The 21,151-nt window shown below is 53.2% G+C and overlaps 1 protein-coding gene across 4 annotated transcripts in view; it reads right to left on the bottom strand.

Moving 5' to 3' along the window:
* UNC5A (unc-5 netrin receptor A) overlaps positions 1 to 3,727 on the bottom strand; it is a 61,320-nt gene extending 57,593 nt beyond the window's left edge. For all 4 annotated transcript variants that reach the window (XM_059417433.1, XM_059417432.1, XM_059417435.1 and 1 more), the window contains exon 1: positions 3,413 to 3,727. In XM_059417433.1, coding sequence (XP_059273416.1) covers positions 3,413 to 3,482 — 70 coding nt within the window. In that variant the 5' untranslated portion in view covers positions 3,483 to 3,727. The remainder of the gene's footprint in view (positions 1 to 3,412) is intronic.
* Positions 3,728 to 21,151: the final 17,424 nt, after the last annotated feature.

The following is a 21,151-nucleotide window of genomic DNA, read 5'->3' as shown; positions in this document are numbered from 1 at the left end:
CCAGGCTCAGGGTTGGACTTCTTCTTCAGGCACTGGGGAGCCATAGAAGGCTTTCTAGTGGGGTTCCAGTCTGGATACCAGGGACATTAATCAAAGCAGAGGAGCCACAGAAAGGAGATGAAGGGGGGTGGCCACTGAACTGATCCAGGTGGGAAAGGTGAGGGAGAAAGGGGCTGGGGGCGGGAGTGCTGACAAAGGAAGAGAGGGACACGAGCAATGTCACAAGTAGAGCTGAGCTGGAGGACTTGGTGACAGATTAGACATGAAGCGTGAAGGAGAAGGGAGAGCCAAGAGAGACTGCAAGGTTTCCAGCCCCGGGCTGGAGGACTAGAGGGAGGGGGAAGGCAAGGAGGGGGCCGCAGGAGAGGGCTGGCCTGGATAGAGAAGGCTCAGGCATGCATGTATGTGGACACCACGACCTCTGTGCAGAGACGGGGCCCCTCCACCCCAGGCTGGAGGTAGCTCCTGACTTTAAGACTGTGTGGCTTGAGTCTGCAGGTCTGGGGCCCATAGCAGCCCCAGGAGGGACAAAGTTATGTAAGACAGGAGGGCTCCTGGCCCCTGGCTGAGGCCAGAGCTGGCCACTCCAAGGAACCCACCAGTGGCTCCTGGCTAGGGCTTTGGAACTTGGATCGATGCCAATCCCCAGCTTCCTGAGGCCAGCCCCTCTCAACATGGACGAGGGAAAACAGATAGGCCAGCCAGAGGACCAACCTTCTCCTGGGGACACCTGTGGGGCCCTAAAGTCCAGCCCAACCCATCCCTGAGGCAAGGTGAGAGCGGAGTATCTCTTAGCCCTAAAGAATTAAGACACCCTTCCCCTAACTAGCTGCTGTAGTCCAGGGGTGAGGGACAGACAGAGGGATCCAGGACGAGCCCTGAGGATGGGGGTGGGGCCCGAAGAAGAGGCCAGCAGGACCTACCGCTGGGGTTAGGAGGGACAATACCAAAGCTTGGTGACCCTCAGCACCACCTTCCAGGAGAGCCAGCGCCTCATGGGCCCCTCCCCCTGGGAGTGCAGAGATCTGTGTGGCTGGGCAACCAACAGGTGTGAGGCCCACCCTGGTGGGGAGGCAGGTGCCAGCTGTGTGACCGGGATGAATGGGAAAAAGCTGTGAGGCTGGGTGGGGGCGGGGTCCCTGTGTGCGGTGGCCACACGGGGTAGGGGGTGAGTGTGCTGAAGGGACAGGCTTTTGCGTGAGACAGAGGGTGGGCCCCTGGCCTGGGGAGCAGGAGGCTGCAGTCCTGCTGGCCCCCTGCGCCCCCTGCTGCCCGACTGGCCCGTCCCTCCCTCAGCCACTCACACACATTTTTCACTGGCTGCTGTTGCCGAGGAGATGATGGGTGGTGTGGGAGGAGGGGCGGGAGGAGCTGGGGTCATCTCTGGGCCAGCCTGCCTGGGCATGTGTGCCCAGAGCCTATGGGGGACAGCAGTAAGGGACCCCAGATAAGGAGAAGGGCCCCTGCATGCCCTTCAGAGGCTTCTTCCACAAGCTGAGAGTGGAGGCTCAGTGGCAGCCTCCGCTCCAAGGAGGCCCCCATGCACGGGTGCCCACCTGCCCCCTCTGGTGGCAACCTCGGACCAGGCCCCAACAGGTGCCCCACCAACCCGGGACAAGGTTCCCCTACTCTGTGACCATCTGAGGCATCCAATGTGGCAACCTCCCCACCCAGGCTGTGGCACCCTGACTCGCCAGCACCCATCACCCCCTTATCCTATTCATATGGGCTCACCTGTGCCACTGCTCACAACCGTCACACACGTGCAGTAGGCCAGCCATCACACAAGCTCATCTGGTCCCCCACACACCGATGCCGCACACACTGCCAGCTCCCATCGTCGCCAGGGCACACATGCCAAGCCAGAGCCCTCACACGTGCTCACGTGGGCGACATGCAGATATGACCACACCGCCTTCTCACACACAGCCGACTCGGTAAACATTTCCTGGGTGCCTACTTGGTATCTGGCAACACCTCCCCTGTGTGAGGACATTGAACACCCCCAGTTCACCATGGTTGGCTCACCAAACCTGCACCCCCTGAGGGCTGCATGCACCACCCGGACACGGATATGTATGCAATAGGAACACACACCCGGCAGCAGCGCAGCCTCCCAGCTTGATCTGGATGAAAAGGGGAGGTCATGGGGCAGGAGGGTTTGCTAAAGTGAGGCTTGCAGGGGTGGGGGTGGGGGGTGACGGGGTGGTGGAAAACGAATGGGGTAGAGCAGAGCAAGGGCAGCCAGGCAGTGTGGGTGCAGGATATGCTACGCAGAGACCCTTTAAAGAAACAGCCATCAGCCTCAATCATCAGGCTGGTCTCAGCTGTCACTCATTGATCTCCAGTCTGGCTTCGCATCTCAGGAACCCCAATGCTCCCTTCTGACCCCTAGGATTAACAATGGCCCAGCCAGGCTGGGAGGCATCCCTCAGGTTCTCAGGACAGCAAGAATCAAGCATTGCTAGGGTGAGCCTCATGCTCCCTTGATCACAGAAATGACCCCCCCCCCCCAAATACACACATAAGCTCAGCTCTGCTAAGTGCATGGATGGTGGGGAGGGGGGATGATCAGAAGGCCTTAACAACTCAGCTCAGGTGGAAGCTCAGGGAGAGCAGACAAAGGACGCTGGGGAACTCCCCCCACCCCAAGGGAGGTGGGCTGAGAGCTTAGTTACCAAGCAGGTTAGGGTGGCCAACGGGACATGAGGGGAGAAGGAAAGGCGGTGCAATGAAAGCTAGAAGGGAGAGCAGCAGCGATCCCACAGTACACAACTCTGGCCCCCCATGCACCAAGGAGGTTGGGAACCACAGCCCTGGCCAGGGGCCACGGACCTTTGACAGTGCGGGCTGCAAGGGCCGGGGGCTGGTGTATGCGCCGCCACGCCTGAGTGTGTGCGTGTGCGAGCGTATGGCGGGGACAGAGGAGGACACTGTGTTCTGGACGTGGGCAGAGGCCAGGTGCCAAGTCGGATTTGTGAGTAGCTGTTCGGGTCAGATGCTACCGGGAAGAGGTATCTTAAGACCTCTCCTCATTTTCCTGGGCACTGGTCTAAATCTTCTAATCTGCGACCCTCAGAGTCAGGCTCCCCCGGGCGTTGATTCAAACCCCCGACTCTGCTCTGGGGCCGGGCAACCAGCAAACTTCCCCCGCCCGGAGGCGTGGAGCGTTTACACTCGCCAGCCCCGCGCGCTGACAGCTGCTCCAGCACTTGGCAGATCCCAGGCTTCCGGGGAAGCGCGCGGTGAAGCTGCGCAGCATCGAGAAGCGGCCCCCGCGTCCCGCCTCGCAAAGTTTGGCCTCGGGGGGCTTCCAGCCGGGTCGGGCACAGCGGGTCAGGGACCCCCAGAGCAGGGAGCGTTCGCGCGCACAGTCCCCAGCAAACCACCCCAGAGCGCGCGCGTGACTCACCCGAGCCGTGGAGCCAGACGGTGAGGACCATGCCCAGGAGCGCTGGCCAAAGGCCGGGCCGGACGGCCATGGCCGCGAGCGGGCGGGCGAGCGGGCCGGCCGGGCGCGGGGCCCCGCGGGCGGGAGGGCGTCTTTCAGCGCCTCAGCCCAGAGCCCCAGCCCGGGGCGCCCCCGGGGCCCATGCCAGCGGACTGCGCTGCCTCGGGGCGGCCGGCTGCGGGGCGTACGCGGCGCGTGGCTCCCCTGGGCACCCGGAGCACAGCAATGCAGCCGGGGCGGAGCGCAGCGCCAGCCGCGCCGCGCACCGAGCCAGCCGCCGCGCCGAGCCCGCAGCCGGGGAGCGGGCCGGCGGGCGCCGCAAAACCCGGACTGGAGCAGCGGAGCGGGGCGGCGGCAGGGCGGGGCGGGGGAAGGAAGGAGGGGCCGGGCCGCCCCACGCCACGCGCGCGGGCCACCCCCAGCTCCGGGGATCCCTCCAGGCGTTGCCCGAGGCTCCCCCGGGGAGGGGTTGGGGTGGTGGGCGGGGAGGCCTCCCACCGCCCCGCGCGGTCTCCAGGGACAGGGCCTGGAGTCCGAAACCCGGAATGGATCGGTTCTCCGGATCCGGGCTCTCCCAGGCCCGCCAGCCTGCGCACAGGTGGCCCGGGAGGGGCCCAGGGCTGCAGCGACCCCGGCGCGGAGCCAGCCTGCAGAGAACCGCCTGGGGCAGGGGTGCCGGGGGCAGGTTCCGCTGCAGTCCTCTCCCCCCACCCCACTCCGTTCCCCGCCTCCCGGCAGTGTTCCCTGGCCGTCAGCGTGCTGCGGTACGCCACCAGCCCGCGGCTTGGATAGGGGACTGCGGGAGAGCACCCGGGCCCCGGCGCTCGGGCAGGCCAGACTCGGGGCCACCTGCAGTCCCAACCGTGTAGCCTGGTGGATCCCAGTGTGACCCAAGATTTCTCTAACCCCGTGGCGCCTCTCGCTGAAGGAAAACAACCCCAGGGCACAGCGTCTCTGCCTGGGCGCGCGGTGTTTGCGCCCTGAGCGCGCACGACGCCAGAGATGTGGGCGTGAAAGACTGAGCGGGTCTTTAGAAGCTAAGGAGACCCGGTATAGGGTCTAGACGCCTCCGCCTTCTAGCTCTGTGACCTTGGGCAAGTCACGTTGTCTTCCGGAGCCTCCAGCAGTGACCGCTGTTGGAGGCTCCTGCTCCCCACCCCCATTCCCTAATCTGGTTAAAGTAAACAGACGGTTGCCTTGAAGGAGAAAGGAAATGGCAAACGCGCAACATATACCCAGGGCGAATTGTCAGAAAAAGAGACGGTCCTACTCTGGGTCTGGAGAAGGACGAGAAGGGTGAGGGCATGGTCGCAGAGCAAACCTCCTGCAGGGACCAGTCCATGATGTAAATTGGTCCTGCAGGCTGGGTGATATGATAATGGTCTACGCTTCCACAAAGCGATATGAGCTCTCCTATTTTTCTTGAAACCACGAGGCCCTCTCTCGGTCTGTCTTTTGTTTCCCACTTTTGATAGAGAAGGGTTAGGAGAAATGTTTTGCTTTTCTCTTAACTAGTATAAGAAACATCAGCCAATGTCCAGATACACATGTACAGACGCTGGGCTTCAGCGCGGAGGAGACAATGCCGACCCGGTCACTGGGCGTGGGATCCCATCGCAGCGGGGCAGCTGGCTTTTCTACTCCAGGTGCCAACTGGTGTTGAACTGGGGCCCAGTACGGCCATATCGTCCACATTTTCAAGAGAAGTCACTGTGTGTGAAATCTTGGCATTTAAAATTTCTAACTGAAAAGTAATCTTTATTTTATTTTTTTACCTCATGTGAGCCCAGATAGATGAAAATGTCCACAAATATCCAACGGCCTCCAGGTTTTGAACTCTGCTTTGGTGATTGCTTGTATGTAGGCGTTGTCTATCTAATCTACCCAACTGGAGAGAGAGAGAGAGAGAGAGAGAGAGTGTGTGTGTGTGTGTGTGTGCACAGACGTGCATTTGCATGCGTGTGTGTGTGTTGCCAGGAGCGGTGTGTGCCCAGGGTGCTTCCTCTGACTCTATGCCTCGCATGCTCCCAGGGAAGAGGTGGGTAGGAGAGGTGAAACCTTACTAGGACCATCATTTGGGGCACCTGGTGGAAGAGAGTTAGGAACTGGGGCTTAGGCACTGAAGAGAAGGAAGTACTGGGATTGGGGGCTGGGATATTAGATAATATCATAATGGTCTCTGCTGGACTCTGTTATGTCCTTGCCTACATTTTAATTTGATCCTCACATGCAATCCTGTTAAGTGAACATTATTATCCCCATTATACAGATGAGGTAATTGAGACTTAGGGAGAGGAAGTGCCTTAGGTCCAGGGCCAACCTTATTCAATGTTTGCAGGGCTAGCTAAGATTGGTTCTAGGGTGGCTTTGACTTCAATGTCTGTGCTCCTTACATTTCCTCTTCCTGCAGCTTTTGCTCTGGGATTAGAGTTTGGGAATAAGGTTTGGGGAACAAGAAAGGAAAGGGTCTGTATCTCTCTTCAGTTCTCTGTGATGTTCACTTCGCTGGCCTCCTCCACTAGAGTAGAATGATCTGTGTAGCTGTCAGGATAGACTAGGTTATGTCATGGTAACAAACAGTCCCCAAATCTCAGTGGCTTCTGTTTTGTTTCTCATTTGTTCACCATGGATCTACTGCTCTAGATTATCCTCCACTGAGGACACAGGCTGACAAAACAGCCACTCTTGGGAGCATCTTTGGTCAGTGAGGTAGAGGAAAAGAGAGCTCTGGAGGTACACCCAGCAGCCATCAATGGCTCAGCTCTGAAGTGACACATTCCACTTCCACTGATAATTCATTGGTCAGAACTGACCCCATGGCCCCATCCAAAGGACCAAGAAGTACACATCTCTTCTGTGCCAGCAGCTGAAATAAGAGGAAAGTAGCATTAATGATGACCACTACCTCAAAGCCCAGCATGATGGATCCCCTGCCTCACTCTGCAACCCTACCTGGACCGTAGCCATGGTGGCCTCCCTTCTGTTTCTCCAGCATCTAAGCTCATCCCCACTGCTGGACCATCCCATTTGCCTTTCTTCCCGGGACACTCTGTCCTCAGATCTTCACATGGCTGGTTCCTTTTAGCCACTTGGGCCTTGGCTTAGCTGTCCCCTTCCAATTGGTACTCAGGGCATGTCAGGCAAAGGAGCAGGGATGCCCTTGCTGAGATGGGGAGTAAATGTCTCACCTGAGTTCTTCTTAAGAATCCAGGTTGGAGGGCTGCCAGGAAATGCTGGTCTCGGGCTCAAAGGTAGATGGTCAGATAAGAGGGCTCCTAACATCTTCAACCTTCTTTGCCTTTGAGCCTCAGATTTAAAGGGAGGGAGAAGCCAGACCCTGCCTAGGCTGGACCCTCCCATAAGTGTCTGTGGCCACCTTTTGCAGTATCCCAGTGACCATGCTTGGGTTTCACCTCCAGCTGCCACTGCTGGCTAGGAATTTCTCCTTGATAGGCAGCAGGAATCTACCCCTCACTGGATCACTGGATTCACATTCTGGGGCCTCATCAAACCTCTCTCCGCACTGCCCCTATGTTCATTTCTGTTATTCAGAAGACTCTTACTACTACTACTTCTTTTTTTTTTTTTTTTTTTTTTTTTACTTTCGAAGACAAAGTCTGGATCTATCCTGAATTTTCTCCCTTTAGACCAAATAGTTTTGCTTCTGTCACTGGCATGGCAACAGAACCCTGGGGCCCTGTCCTTGCCGCCCTGGCCCCTACTGCAAGTGCTCTCCTCCAAGTCTGCTCCTCAGAAGACATCTCTTGAAGGGAATTGGCACATCTCCTGTGCATGTGCTTGATGCTTTAGCAAGGTCGCTGTCAGTTGCTGGTGCCCGCTGGATAGCGGGACCTCTAAACCCAACAGTGATGCCATCACTGACTTGGAGTTGTGCCAGGAGCTCCTGTGATGCTGGGTAAGATGCCCATCTTCAGGCCCTGCTCATCCTGACTCGGATTCAGAATGTCTGGGGACATGTCTAGGAATCTGAGCTTTTACCACACCTCCCGCTCCCTTCTGGCTATTTCTACTGGTGCCAGTGTTCTGAAGACCCCACTTTGAGGAACAGTGCCCTGTGTCTTTGCCATAGGTACTGCCAACACCTGGATGTTCCTCATCCATGCTTGGGACACTGGCTTTCTGAATTTAAGTGCAGAGACTTCCAATTCATCCCCAATTCTATTGCTCTGTATTACATCCAATCCCTCTTTCCTATATGGTGCCCTCTCAGGGTGTGGAAGCTGTCAGGCAGGATACTTGCTATTTCTCCAGCTTCCAGTCATTCCCAGATGAGATTGGAAACCATTGATCTTTCAACCAAGTCCTTCATAAACAGGTTGCTGAAGGCAGGACCAAGGGGAGAGCCTAGTGGCTGCCCACTCCCCACTACCTTGTCAGTTGCACTAGGAAAATAAATCACTATCTCTTTCCTCTGCTCAGGGAACTTCTGGCCACACCATCCTTCAACTCCCATCTCATGGCTGCACCCAGAAAATACACAGAAAGACTCAGATTCATAAGCTTTGTCCTCATCCACCAGGCCAATACCTGAAACAAGAAATTAGTTTGGCGGGCTGAACTTGCTCTTGGTGACCCCACGTTGGCTCTTGATAGTCCCTGGCTTGATCCAAGCATCCATATTTTCCCGCTGCTCAGCATCCAGTTTCTGTCTCCTGGAAGCATGAGCTTCCTGTCTTTCCTTCAAGGACTCACCCTGCCCCAACATCAGTGTATGAGATTCATATGAGACTACCCCACCCCAGTTCCATAGGATAATCCATGCTTCAGATCTAAACACTCAGTATCCACTATTTCTTGAGCCACAGTGATTCACTTAGGGATGGACACTTAGGGATGGACATATGACCCAACCAAGTGCTCAGGCTCTTCTCTGGGATTTTTATTAGAACTAAGGAGAGAAAGAATTTCTTTTCTTGCTGAACTTGGAGCAGAGAAGAGGAGAACCATGTGAGGGGCACATGCCCGAGACTGAGTCTGGTTAGGAAAAGCAGAGCCTGGAGAAGAGAGAGACACTTAACGCTGGTTCATCATTCAAGTCCCCTGGATCCAGCTGCTCCTGAAGTTGCAAGATACACCCCTGGTTTTTCAGTTACATGAGCCAATAAATTCCCCTTTTTCTTGTTTAAGCCCATTTTGAAAGGTTTCTGTCATGTACACTTTAATTTTTTAAAATATCTTATTTATTTATTTGAGAGAGAGAGCACAAGTAGGGAGGAAGGGTAAAGGGAGAGGGAGAGGCAGGCTCCCTGCTGAGCAGGGAACCTGATGTGGGACTGGATCCCAGGACTAAGGCAGACACATAACCGACTGAGCCACCCAGGCACCCCATCATGTATACTTTTAAAAATGATACAGAATCATCTTTTATAAAAATCTGTTCTCAAGCATTGCCCAAGATGGAACAAGCATTTATTAGTGCCTACTGTTTGCAAGGCTTAATGCCATCCACTTGGGGAAACTGCAGCCTGTGGGAGAACACATAGATGTCTTCCCAGTTGTGTGTTAGCGTGGAATGAGAACCAGGTCATAAGACAAATGAAGAATGTATAGAGGTTAAAAGGGAAAGAGAACTAGAATCAAGCCTCTTAAGAGGACCATCAGCCATATCTGGACCAGTGTCTCCCTCACACAGAGCTCCAACATCCACCCATCCCTGAATCCAACAGACACACACACACACACACACACACACACACACACACAGCATGCCAGCACCCACTCAGTCTGTTCCCAACTCAAGTGCACTTCCCACACCCAAATCACACACGTGCATGCCCAGCAACTGAACATGATCAATAAAAACACGTTTCCGTATATACTTACATACACATAAAAACACTTCCAGATATCCCCGTATCCTTTGTGTACCAACTACTGCACTCTCTAGCCCTATGCTATAGAGAACTTTGTGCCTGGGCCTCTCCTGTGCTGAGCACAGGGATGGAGATCTCCTTGCCTTGGCGCCTCCAGAACCAAGGACAGTGCCCAACCCTTCTCCAGATCTTCCCTTGTGCTCAGCACAGGGCTAAGATTCTCAACTGGTTAATCTTTTTTTCTTTTTTTAAAAGATTTTATATTTGATGCAGAGAGGTAGTGAGAGAGAGCACAAGCAGGGAGAGCAGACTCCCTGCTGATCAAGCAGCCCAACTCAGGGCTAGATCCTGGGGTTCTGGGATCATGACCTGAGCCAAAGGTAGATGCTTGACCAACCGAGTCACCCAAGTTCCCCTTACCTGGTTTATCCTTTTTCAGTTCTCACAACTCTTCATTAGGTAGATACTATTATCATCCCCATTGTATAGAGACAAAAACTAAGGCACAGAGAGGGGATGCAACTTGCCTAAAGCCACTCAGCTTGTAAGAGGGGCAGGACTTAAACCTAGAAGATGCCCTAGAAATGTTTGTACTCAGAAACACACATAGAGAAACATACACACCCAGAGTCCTTTCCAGTTCCATGAGCTCCATGGCATCCCAGTCTCTGAGGGGCTACATAGCCCCCATTTCTGGTTTCCTCACTGGGCACTCTTAGGCAGCTTCAGTGGTGAGATCTTCCCTGCTGAAGGGCCTGTTGAAGAGGGGGGGGCGGAGAATCATCAGGAAAGGGCAGGAGGAGCTGAAGAGGAGAAGGAGGAAGAAGAGGAGGAGGAGGAGGACAGGATTGGACCAAGCAGAAGCCTGGCACTGTGCCCTCTGCAGATGACCTGATGGGCATTTTGCAGAGTTAATTTCATTAGCGTCTCTGGGAGATGAACAATTAGCAAGATGCTCTGATGCCTTTAAAAGCTTAAGAGAGGGAGAAGGATGGCTTCTTGGCTTCCCTACCAAACCACAGTGCCCCTCCTCCTCACTCTTTGTGCTCCCTCCATCAGGCTCCCTCCATCTCCCATCCACTGTCATCCCATCATCCCTTCTCCTGCCATCAGACCCTCAACAGAGTCATTTCTATTCCCACCCGACTCCTTGGCCACATGATAGCCCCTCCCTCCCTTTTCCAACCTCCCATCTGCCCCTTGCCAGCCCTGTACTGGACCACTGCCCATGGCGCATCAATTGGTCCCCTGTGTTCTGATCACTCAGACACCCAGGGCTGGGGCTTGGCACAGGTCTAGGCCTCCAAAGTGGCATAGCTATTCTTTGGCCCCAACAGAGGGCAGGGCCAGGTAGAAGGTCTCCCTTTTTGATTGATTTTGCTACCTGGTCCTTGGCAACTCCCAGACAGGGTTCCAGCCCTTGACAGCTCGGAACTCCCATTCCAATTCCAGGGCTGGTCTGGGCTGCTGCACAGGGCTGAAGTAACCTTCTGCCTCCTCTCCCAGTGCCTGGCATATTGAGTACCCAGGACCAGGGTATGTTGGGGCTCCCAGGAGGGAGGTCCAGGATAGTGTGGGGGCATCTGTAGCTCTACTGAACAGATGGAAAATGGGGCTCCAGACACTTTGGATCAGTGTTTGTCCCAGACTCCAGCTGCATGATCCTGGTCTTGGGCACACATTCCTCATTTTGCCTTATCTAAGGGCTAGGTCTGTGGGAGGAGTTCTGGCCCAGCCGCCAGCCTCCCCAACTCTCCCCTGGGGAGCCCTGGGACAGTCTGATATAGGAAGGTCCTGCTGGCTGGGACCCCAGCCTTTGTGGGTTGAGATTCCAAGTTCTCTCAGACTAGGTGAAGGCCCTACATAGACCCCTTCTCAGACTAGATGGTCCCTGATGGTTCTAAACTCCCTCCATCCCCATTCAGGGAATCAGAATCCCTGGGAGCTTTCTGAAACCAGGATTCCTGGACTCCTTGCCCAGGAGCACACAACATCAGGGGTCCCAGATCCCTGGAGCTAGAAACTCTTACTCTGCATCATGAATTCTCAACAAGGGTAGTGTGACCCCCAAGGGAGTGGAAAATTTTCTTTGCGGGTGGTGGTAGGTGAAAAAAAAAAACTGGACTCTTTCTCTTTATAAAGCACAGACCTATATACAGTACATAAGGAGATCTGTAGTGTATCTGAGGTATACAATTCAGAGAGGGGGCGATTCAGAATCAAATGTCTACAAAGGCTCTTTATGGGGTTGATAGTGTAAAATAGGCTGAGAAACCGCTCACCACCAAAAGATTCTAAGAAGCATAAAAACATGACACCCCGCTCACCCTCCACACCCAGACACGTACACACATACCCAGGAACACACACACACACACACACACACACACAGACATGCACACCCCCCACCCCCAGCACACCCTACACACAAATGCATCGAAAGTCTTCGCTCACACATATGCAAATACGCACACTCCTGTCTTCACCCTCCCACACAGACATCAGGAGGCTCCAATAACACTGCATTAGTGAAGAGAAGACTAGGTTAAGATTTGAATAAGCTTTCAAATAAATAAATATATAAAACCCCCTCTCCTAGAGCCTCGATATGCGTCTTATTAATGTGACATCTCTGGCCTCACGCTTCTCGAGAACAGAGGAGCCATGTGGTCCTTCCATGAATGTGGGCGTGTTTTCGAGTCGGTGCACGTTCTGTTCGTGGCTGTGAAGGGGAATGTGTGTGCCTGCGTGTGGTGTGCTAAATGTGGGGCGCTGTGTGTGTGTGTGTGTGTGTCTGTGTGTGTGTCCAGGCACATGAGGGTGACTTTGGAGTTGTTAGCCAGACACAGTCAGTTTCCGGAGAAGTCGGTCTCTAAATTCTCTCCGTTCATTGTTGTACTGCTCACCTTTGCTAACATGCAGCGCATGAGCCATAAATATGCCCTGAATAAATGAATGAATACATGAATGCAATTTTACAAGGCATCTTGACCTTCGTCATCTTTGTGAAGCCTCATGTCCTACGTATTAGGGTGCTCGTTTTACAGAAGACAAAACCCCCACTCGGAAAATCGAGTGCAGCACCTGCACGGTCTCCATCCAGCAAGTGGTAGATGAACACACGTCTCCTGGTCCCCAGACTATCCTGCAGACACTTGGGAGACCTGAGCTGGGTGGCCCAGGCTGACTTCTCTGTCTCATCTCACGCAGGGTCACTTGCAGGAGGGCTGTGGAAGAAGGGCCCTGTTGGAATCCAGCACCCACAGCAAGACCCTCCTGACAGGTCCCTAACAAGCCCCACCCAATTTTCCCTCCCCCACACTCCTCCAGTGCCACCAGACCCCAGGCCCTCTGGAGCTCACTGTTCCAGTCCCTTGAGGGCCAGCTGAAGCTAGCACTGAGCAGATGGGCGATGTTCACCCAGCGTGGCAGTTGTGACTCAGTCCCTCGGGGGTTGGTACATACTGTGTGCCAAGGTTAATTAAACTGGTAATTAGAAGGAGAGATGCTTAATCTATCTGGTTAATAAAATAACCCCCCTTGCATGAGCGTGCGGACGCTGTCAGTCGGCCAGCGGGAGCAGAGATGCGGCCGCTCCGGTATTGTGGGATCAGTCCAGCAGAATGATCCGCATTCCCTCTGGGTATTGGCTTCCCACCCGCTCTACTCCTCAAGTCCTGGAACAGATTCCTGGGTCTGCCGCAGCGACCTCAGTGTGCAATCTGGAAGGGTCTGGTCTAGGAAGGCAGTCAGGGGTGCCCCGCCCCAGGGAACCTCAAAGGTGAACATCAGCACCTGTGGGGACTACTGCCCGGGCAGGATTCCTGGGGTGGTGGCCCAGCTCATCACCTATGCCAGCCAGGACCCTCTTGTGTCTTTTTGTGACCCTTCATGCCATTTCCTTTAAGAGTTAAGTCTGACCCTCACTGTCCAAATTGCATCCTTGGTGAGTAGCTTTAAAAAATAGTTTTTAATTTTCCATATTAAACACAAATGCCTTATTTTTATAAAATTTTTAAAAAAGACTACAAACAACCTTGGCCCAAGTGTCAGGGATTTCTTTCTAAGGAGAAAACCGCAGGTGAAAGTCCAGTGTGTAGCCTTCTGGGCCTTTCTCTGCATGTATACGGGTATGTCTGCTGCAGCAACTAGGCATAGTTTTATTTGATTTGTGACTTTTTACAACATGGTGTCTTACTGTATGCTTCCTCCTGCAGTGTGCTCTCCCTCCCACCCCCCACTCAACAGTGATGTGGAGACTTGATGTTTCTTCCAACAGATTTTGCAGTAATGGAATTTTCCAGATAAGAAGAGGAGCCTCCCTTGTCCTCAGGACCTTATGCTAAGAATGGTCTGCGACCTACATCAGGGCATCCCTCGAATGTGGGCTCTCAGCCCAGTGGGTCCACCTTGCTCCCCCATGGGTCCATGACCCACCACCCTGTCTGCCCACTGTTCCCCGGGACCCTTTGCTCCTCAGTGACTGGAATGAACCAGAGTCCCAGCAGCATACCTTCCTTCCCTCCTTCAGCCTCTGTCCCTGAGACATCAGGGAAGCTCACAACAGGCTGTCTGTGTGTAAGGCCACCCCAGGCTCAAATGCCAACATACAGATCCCCCCAGCTCAGGAGCAGAGCCCTCAAAGTGACAGGCCACCTCTTATTTCTCATATCCCAGAACAGTTCTGGAGGGACACCCCTCCCTGGGAGCTGATGTGAGGACAAAGGCGCTCAGCTCAGCCTCATGGCTTGCCAGGCAAAAGGGGTGGCCTCCTGCCTCCCAGTTACAGTGACAGGCAGGCCCAGCTGATGGGCACAACAGGCAGCAGGCAAGGGTGGGGGTATGCCCATACAGGGGGAAAGGTTTTATTAACCTCCTAACGATCGGTTTAATGGGCTTTGAAATCAGGTGAATTCAGTGACTAGAGCAGGTGGCATTGAGGCCACAGTGGATGATCTGGTGTGAAGTGGGTGGTCTGGAGGGTCTTCAGCGACCAGAGTTCTCAGTTGGAAAAGGGCAACAGTACATAGTTTTTTTTAAGGGCAAGAAATAAGTGAGTGAGTGAGTGAGGACAGGACCAGACAGGCATGGGCTCAGCCCACTCTCCATCTACCCATCCACTTACTCAACCACTCACCCATCCACTCACCAACCCACCCGCCCACTTACCCACTCACCCACTCACTCGTCTATCTACCCACACTTTTACCCAACCTCCCGCCCAGCCATCGACCATCCACCGTCCACCGACCCGCCGTCCACCCACATATTCTTTTTTTTTTTTAAGATTTTATTTATTTATTTGACAGAGAGAAATTACAAGTACACTGAGAGGCAGGCAGAGAGAGAGAGAAGGAAGCAGGCTCCCTGCTGAGCAGAGAGCCCGACGCGGGACTCGATCCCAGGACCCTGAGATCATGACCCGAGCCGAAACACCCACATATTCTTTCATTCAACAAGTACTTATTGACCCTCTGTCAGGCCAGGTACTGTGTGTAGATTCTGTTTTCTTGGATCCTATCATCCCACTGAGGGTGGCAGGCAGGAGAGCAACTGGCAGTAAATAAGCAAACAAACCAACAAGATAATTCCAGACGATGAAGAGTATAAAATAGGTGGAGTGAGAGGAAGTGAGGGAGAGCTCTGGTGGACATCAGTCCAGAAGCGTGGCCAAGGGACATCTCTGAGAGGGTGATTTTGTTTGGTCTTCATGTTTTGAAGATTTTATTTATTTATTTATTGGAGATAGAGAGAGAGGGAGAGAGAGCACACAAGCAAGGGAAGTGGCAAAGGGAGAAGTGGAATTCCTCGCTGAGCAGGGAGCCTGACACGGGGCTCGATCCCAGGACCTTGAGATCATGACCTGAGCCGAAGGCAGATGCTTAACTGACTGAATCACCTGAGCACCCCATGAAAGGATGATGTTTCAGCTGAGACCTGAGTGAGGAGAAAGTGGCAGCCATTTGGAGATCTGGGGGAAAAGTGTTTGGGGGCAGAGGGAACTGCATATGCAAAGCATCTGAAAAGGAAATGAGCCTGGTGTATTTGCCTAAGCAAAGGAATAGCAGTGTGGAAGTGGTGCCAAAGGAGAAGGGGGGGTCGAATCTGAGAGTTAGGCAGGGACCAGATCTTAAGAGCCCTGGAGGCAGAAGAATCTAGACTACTCCAAGGAAAGCCTGTGGAGGGACAGGGGAGGGTACATGATGTGATCTGCATCGTGCAGTCATTCTTCTGGCTGCTTTGTATTGACTATGGTAAGGTAGGGGGTAAGGGTGGCCCGTGATTTCTATGCCCTATTTCAGTTCCAGAATCCTGTTGTTCTTGCCCCTATTCTATTCTAAACGGTTAAAGATAATCTTCCACATTTGAAGAATGTTTCACCATTTACAAATCCTACTCACAGAATGATTCTGTTTAACCCTCCCAGCAGCCCCATTCAGCACTTTGCTGGGGAAGCAGCTTGTCCAGGCCCCTGCAGAACAGGCCCACAGTGGAGCCTCCTGGGATCTGGAGCCCTAAAAGGTGCAGCTCTGCCATGCCAGCTGGGAGGGGAAGAATACCACTGTTGGTCTTGCTGGGATCTTCTATTATGTGCCAGCCAGGCACCCAGATCCTCTTCTGGGAGAAGCACCCCCATTCTCCTTTGGAGAACCTCTACTGCCACCACTCACAGTCTCCATGGTTCTCCATGGTTCTAAGCCAGTCCCACCCCTGGCTCCAGAGGTGGCAGCTAGGGTTTCCCAGTCGCCTGGCTTCCATCATGGTTGGTTCAGTTTGGGCTTTTAGTTCATATGAGAATCAATCTTGGGACTTAAGCCAGGGCTTATATAGGAGAAGCTCCCTTTCAGATGGGGATGGTCATCTGTGATCCTGGGGGCCTGGAATGGCTTATAGCCACCCACTGAAAAGAACCTACTTAAGAAGGAAGATCCTACAGAGAAGAGCTAACAAGAAGACAAGGAGAGGGACTCATTTTGTTGGAGCACCCTGATCCAGCCAAGCCTGAAGCCAACATCACCTATATAGAGTACTTTTGACTTTTTAAAAAGATTTATTTATTTATTGGAGAGAAAGAGAGAACACATGTGCACAAGGAAAGGGGAGGGTAGATGGAGGGAGGGAAATCCTCAAGCAGACTCCTTGCTGAGTGCAGATCCTGAAGCTAGATATTTATTTATTTGTTTGTTTGTTTAATTTATCTTTTTATTTAAATTCATTAGGAGGATTTTTTAATTATAAGAACCCTTTTGAGTTTCAGTCAGTTTGAGGGGTATTTCTGAGCCTTGAAGCCAAACGAGGCTTGGTTCCCTCTTAGAGCAACTTTGGAGGTGGGCATTATTATCTCTAGTCCATAGAGGAGGATGGTGAGGCTGAAACCTGAGCCGTGTTGCCGGATGTAGGGCTCGTACTCAGACAGAAGTCTTCAGTCATTCCCATCCTGGAGGTGAGGGCGAGGCTACCATGCATAGACCTCCACCAGGACCTTCATTTCAGTCATGAGCCAGAGCTCTGTTAGCCCTTCCTTTGTCTACCAAGGAGCATGACCCACTTTTCTGGCTTTTCTCGTCTGGCCACTGCCCCCTTTGGCCTGGGATCCTTGTAAGCCTGTTGTTTCCTGTGACCCCTGTCTTCTGCTATTTCAAGCAGCCAAGGCCCTTTTAGGAATGTTACTGGGAGAGCTACACTGTGACCAGCAATTGCACTACTAGGTATTTAACCAAAGGATACAAACATGTGATCTGAAGGGGCACATGCATCCCAATGTTCATAGCAACAATGTCCATAAGAGCCAAAATTCGGAAAAAGCTCAGATGTCCATCGACAGATGAATGGATAAAGAAAATGTGGTATATACATACTATGGAACATTACTCAGCCATCAGAAAGGATGAAATCTTACCATTTAAATTGACATGGATGGAACTGGAGAATATCATGCTTAGAGAAAGACAATTATCATACGATTTCACTTACACATAGAATTTAAGAAACAAAACAGATGATCATGGGGAAGGGAGGGAAAAATAAAATAATAAGATGTAATCAGAGTGGGAGACAAACCATAAGAGACTTTTTTTTTTTTAAAAAAAGAAGATTTTATTTATCTATTCATGAGAAACAGAGAAGGAGAGGGAGAAGCAGGCTCCTGGCAGAGAAGGGATCCCAATGCGGGACTTGATCCCAGAATGCCAGGATCATGACCTGAGCTGAAGGCAGACACTCAACAACTGAGCCACCAAGGTGTCCCCATATGAAACTCTTAACTCAGGGCACCTGGGTGGCCCAGTGGGTTAAGCCTCTGCCTTCAGCTCAGGTCATGATCTCAGGGTCCTGGGATTGCTTCCCCGCCCCCCCACCCACCTGCTTGTGATCTCTCTCTCTGTCAAATAAAAAAATAAAATCTTAAAAAAAAAAGAGAGAGAGAGAGAGAGAGACTCTTAACTCTAGGAACCAAACTGAGGGTTGCAGGAGGGAAGGTGGGTGGGGGGATGGGGTAACTGGGTGATGGGCATTGAGGAGGGCACGTGGTGTAATGAGCACTGGGGGTTCTATGCAACTGATAAGTCACTGACCTCTACCTCTGAAGCTAATAATATGCTATCTATTAATTGAATAGAAATAGAATTATATAAAAAAGGAATGTTACAGGGAGTAACTCAAGGGACATAGACCAGGCCCCTAAGACCTTTCTCCAACCCGCTGGGAGGCCACAGGCCACAAGCCACAGAGGAGAAACTCTGAATACATGATTAACAATTAAGCTGCAATTACTTCATTTACAAATGGGGTTAGTAATACACCAGCTCCAGGTGATGAACATTCGATGTGATAAACTGAGCAAAACCTGTGCTCAAATGAGCACTGACATCATGAGTGCCTCTGTGGTCCTACCCCCTGTCTCCATCTGCATTCCCCTCTGTTCTGTTTGGTTTCTTGGATGTGAGCTCCACATTCTGGGGACACTTGGCCTTTCTCTCTGTGATTCACTCATTTCACTGAGGGAATATTTATTAAATGCCTACTGTGTTTCAGGTTCTGCTCCAGATAGTAGGAAACAGCAGTGAACAAGACAAGAGCTTGCGTTCTATAGGGCAGACACAGACTAAAAACATACAAAGGACATGTTTTCACATAGGGCTCTATGCTGCATAGTATGCAAATAAGCAAAACCCAGGGAGGTGTGATACTGCTCAGAGGAAGGAGGGGGACCTTCCTAACAGGGATGGTGTCCGGCCATCCAAGACCTAAATGATCATAATGCAACTAAAGCAAAAATGGCAACTGGAATGTCCCAGGCAGAGAGCACAGTAAGTGCAAAGGCCCTGAGGTGGAACCAGGTTGGAGGAACAATAATGCTGGTGTTGATGGAGGACAGTAAGTGAGGAAGAAGTAGGACACGAGGTGGGAGAGGTAGATGGGGCAGACCCTGGTGGCCTTGTAAGCCAAGGGTAGGATTTGAACTTTATTAAATGTGCAGTGGGAAGCCATACATAAGCAGGGGAGGGACAGATCCAGTGCTCATTCTGGATAGAGCAGTCTGGCAGTTGTGGGAGGATGCATGGCAGGGGCAAAGAGGAAGCAGGGCTGTCAGCCCAAGCCCCTGCCTTGTCCACACCCTGATGGAGCTAGTGCCCCACAGCCCAGCCCACCCCAAGCAATCAGATGGCATCAAAAGCCCCTGAACTCTCCACTCATCTGCAGGTACTGGTGAACAGCTCTGGGCACCCAGGGAAAGATGCACTTGCCAAGCCTGAGCAGACACTAGAGTTTCTCCACCAGCATCCTCAGTTCTCCTTGATGCCTCATCCCCAGGGTTCAACACTCACCACACCTGCTTCTGTAATTAAAATGGTCTGTAGCTTCCTACTACTGTTACTAACAGAGACATACCTCCTCAGACCCCAAGTAATCTGTGTAAGAGAAGACCCCTTCCCCACCAGAGACTCCTTCCTCAATAGCATCTTCAAATCTGGGGGGTCCGGTGGCACCTGGCTGGCTTGGTTAGGCATCCAACTCTTGATCTCAGCTCAGGTCTCGATCTTGGGGTTACGAGATCAAAGCCCTGCATTGGGTTACATGCCCAATTCCAAAGAAATTTTTTTCTGGACGGTCCAGCACCCCTCTCCTCGCACCCCTGATGAGCATTAGGGTGCGTGCATGTGCAAATGCCCCGCCAGCGTGCCCTCAGGCTGTGTGTGTGAGTGCTGATGACCAAGGGCAGCAGGCAGGGAGAGGTTCTGGTGGAGCAGAGAAAGGCCTCAGGCTATGGGAATCCAGCCACCACCGCCTGTCCATTCCTATCAGGAGAGCCATTGGCCACACCGGCTATTTCATTTGGCTTTATTTGTCTGCCTGCCTGTGTCCTGCTCTATCTTCTGATGTGTCCGTCTCAGCTGTCAGATGCTCCCTCAGCTGCCACTGGTCTTTCTGAAGTCAGACAGCCCGGATCTTTCTCCTGGAGGCCGGGCGTGCGTGCTCTCAGGTCGTGGGGCCCCACTGCCTCTCTCAGAGCAGGTCCACAGCCCGTGAGAAAGAGCAAAACAGCTCCTTGGGCTGCACAGTACTTTACAGTTTGCATTTCTCTGTCCCACGCATGTGTTTAATTATATCCTTGTCTTGTTCCCGAAGGAGTTCAAGGCACTAGTCCTATGTTTGTTCTTTGCAGTGACGCTGCAGGATAGGCAGGCACCGACCTAGTCCATTGGCAGCCAAGGAAACTGAGGTTTAGAAGGGCTTTGTCAAGGTCACGGAGCTAGTGAGCATTAGGGGCAGGGCTGGGACTCAAGCCTCTGGCATGGGTTAGATTGCTATTGCAGGAAGTTTCCAGAGCTCTCCCACTCCCAGAGGTTGGGAACCTGCTCTGCTGGGGAGTGTCCTGGGCCACCTGGTCTGTTATGGGCTCACCAGGTAGAGCTGGACACCTCCTGGCTCCTTCAGGCCTCTGATGCAAGCCTCAGTTCTCCTGTCTGGAGTCCTGGGGGAGACTCTGGGGAGCAGTAAGTTGGGGAATCCCACGAGAAGTAGGGAAGGGGAAAGAGGTTGAGAGTCTGGGCTGTGAGTAGGGGGCAGGTAGGGTGGCAAGGATTGCTATGAATGTCCCTGCTTGGGCCCCTTTCTGCAGCCTGGCCATGGGGCTGACGGCTGGGGACACCTGGAGGTGGCTGGAGGGGGCTTGTGGGGGCGTGGTGGGAGAGAGAAGGGGCTGCCCAGCTGACAGCAGGTGACAGGATGACTCGGAGCCCAAGCTGCTGCTGTTGCAACAAAGGAGGGGAGTGAGGGGGACAGCAAGGCTTGGCAACCGCTCTCCCAGCTGCTCTGGGTTTGAAGCTGAGCCACTTTGCTGGCTCCAGCACAGCGCGAACAGGTGGCAGCAAGATTGGCACAGCCAGGAAAATCCATCTTGCGGAGGCCAGCGTGCAGCAGAGCGGTAGAGGAGCAGCCAGACGGAGGAGGAGGATGGAGAAGTAGAGGGGGACAGGCTGTAGGGAAGGGACCCTCTCTTCCCCTCCACAGGCTCAGCCACCCCTGGAGGCCGCCGCAGAGTGTCTACACGTGTCCACGCAGCTACCTCTGCACACTCAAGCCAAAGCACTCCAGACCCCTCAAGGTCCTCAGGGCCCACAGGCTGGCTGGGGCTCCTACCCTAAAGGGCTCATGGGACACCTGCCTTCCACTTTTGTCCCTGTGCCTATACCTTCCAGTCAGCTCACCTCTTTAGCTGGTGCCAGCTGGCACCGGGGACACCTGAGCACCTGGGGTGGATGGAGGCACCTGAGCCTCGCAGGTGGGCTCCCTATCTGAGGAGGGGCAAATTGAGTTTTCTTGCCCGGTTCCTTGCTCCATCGGGACAGGGAGCTCCCAGCAC

This window comes from Mustela nigripes, chromosome 12, assembly GCF_022355385.1.
Source record: "Mustela nigripes isolate SB6536 chromosome 12, MUSNIG.SB6536, whole genome shotgun sequence".
NCBI classification, from domain to species: domain Eukaryota; kingdom Metazoa; phylum Chordata; class Mammalia; order Carnivora; family Mustelidae; genus Mustela; species Mustela nigripes.
This window is presented reverse-complemented; position numbering and strand designations above follow the sequence as displayed.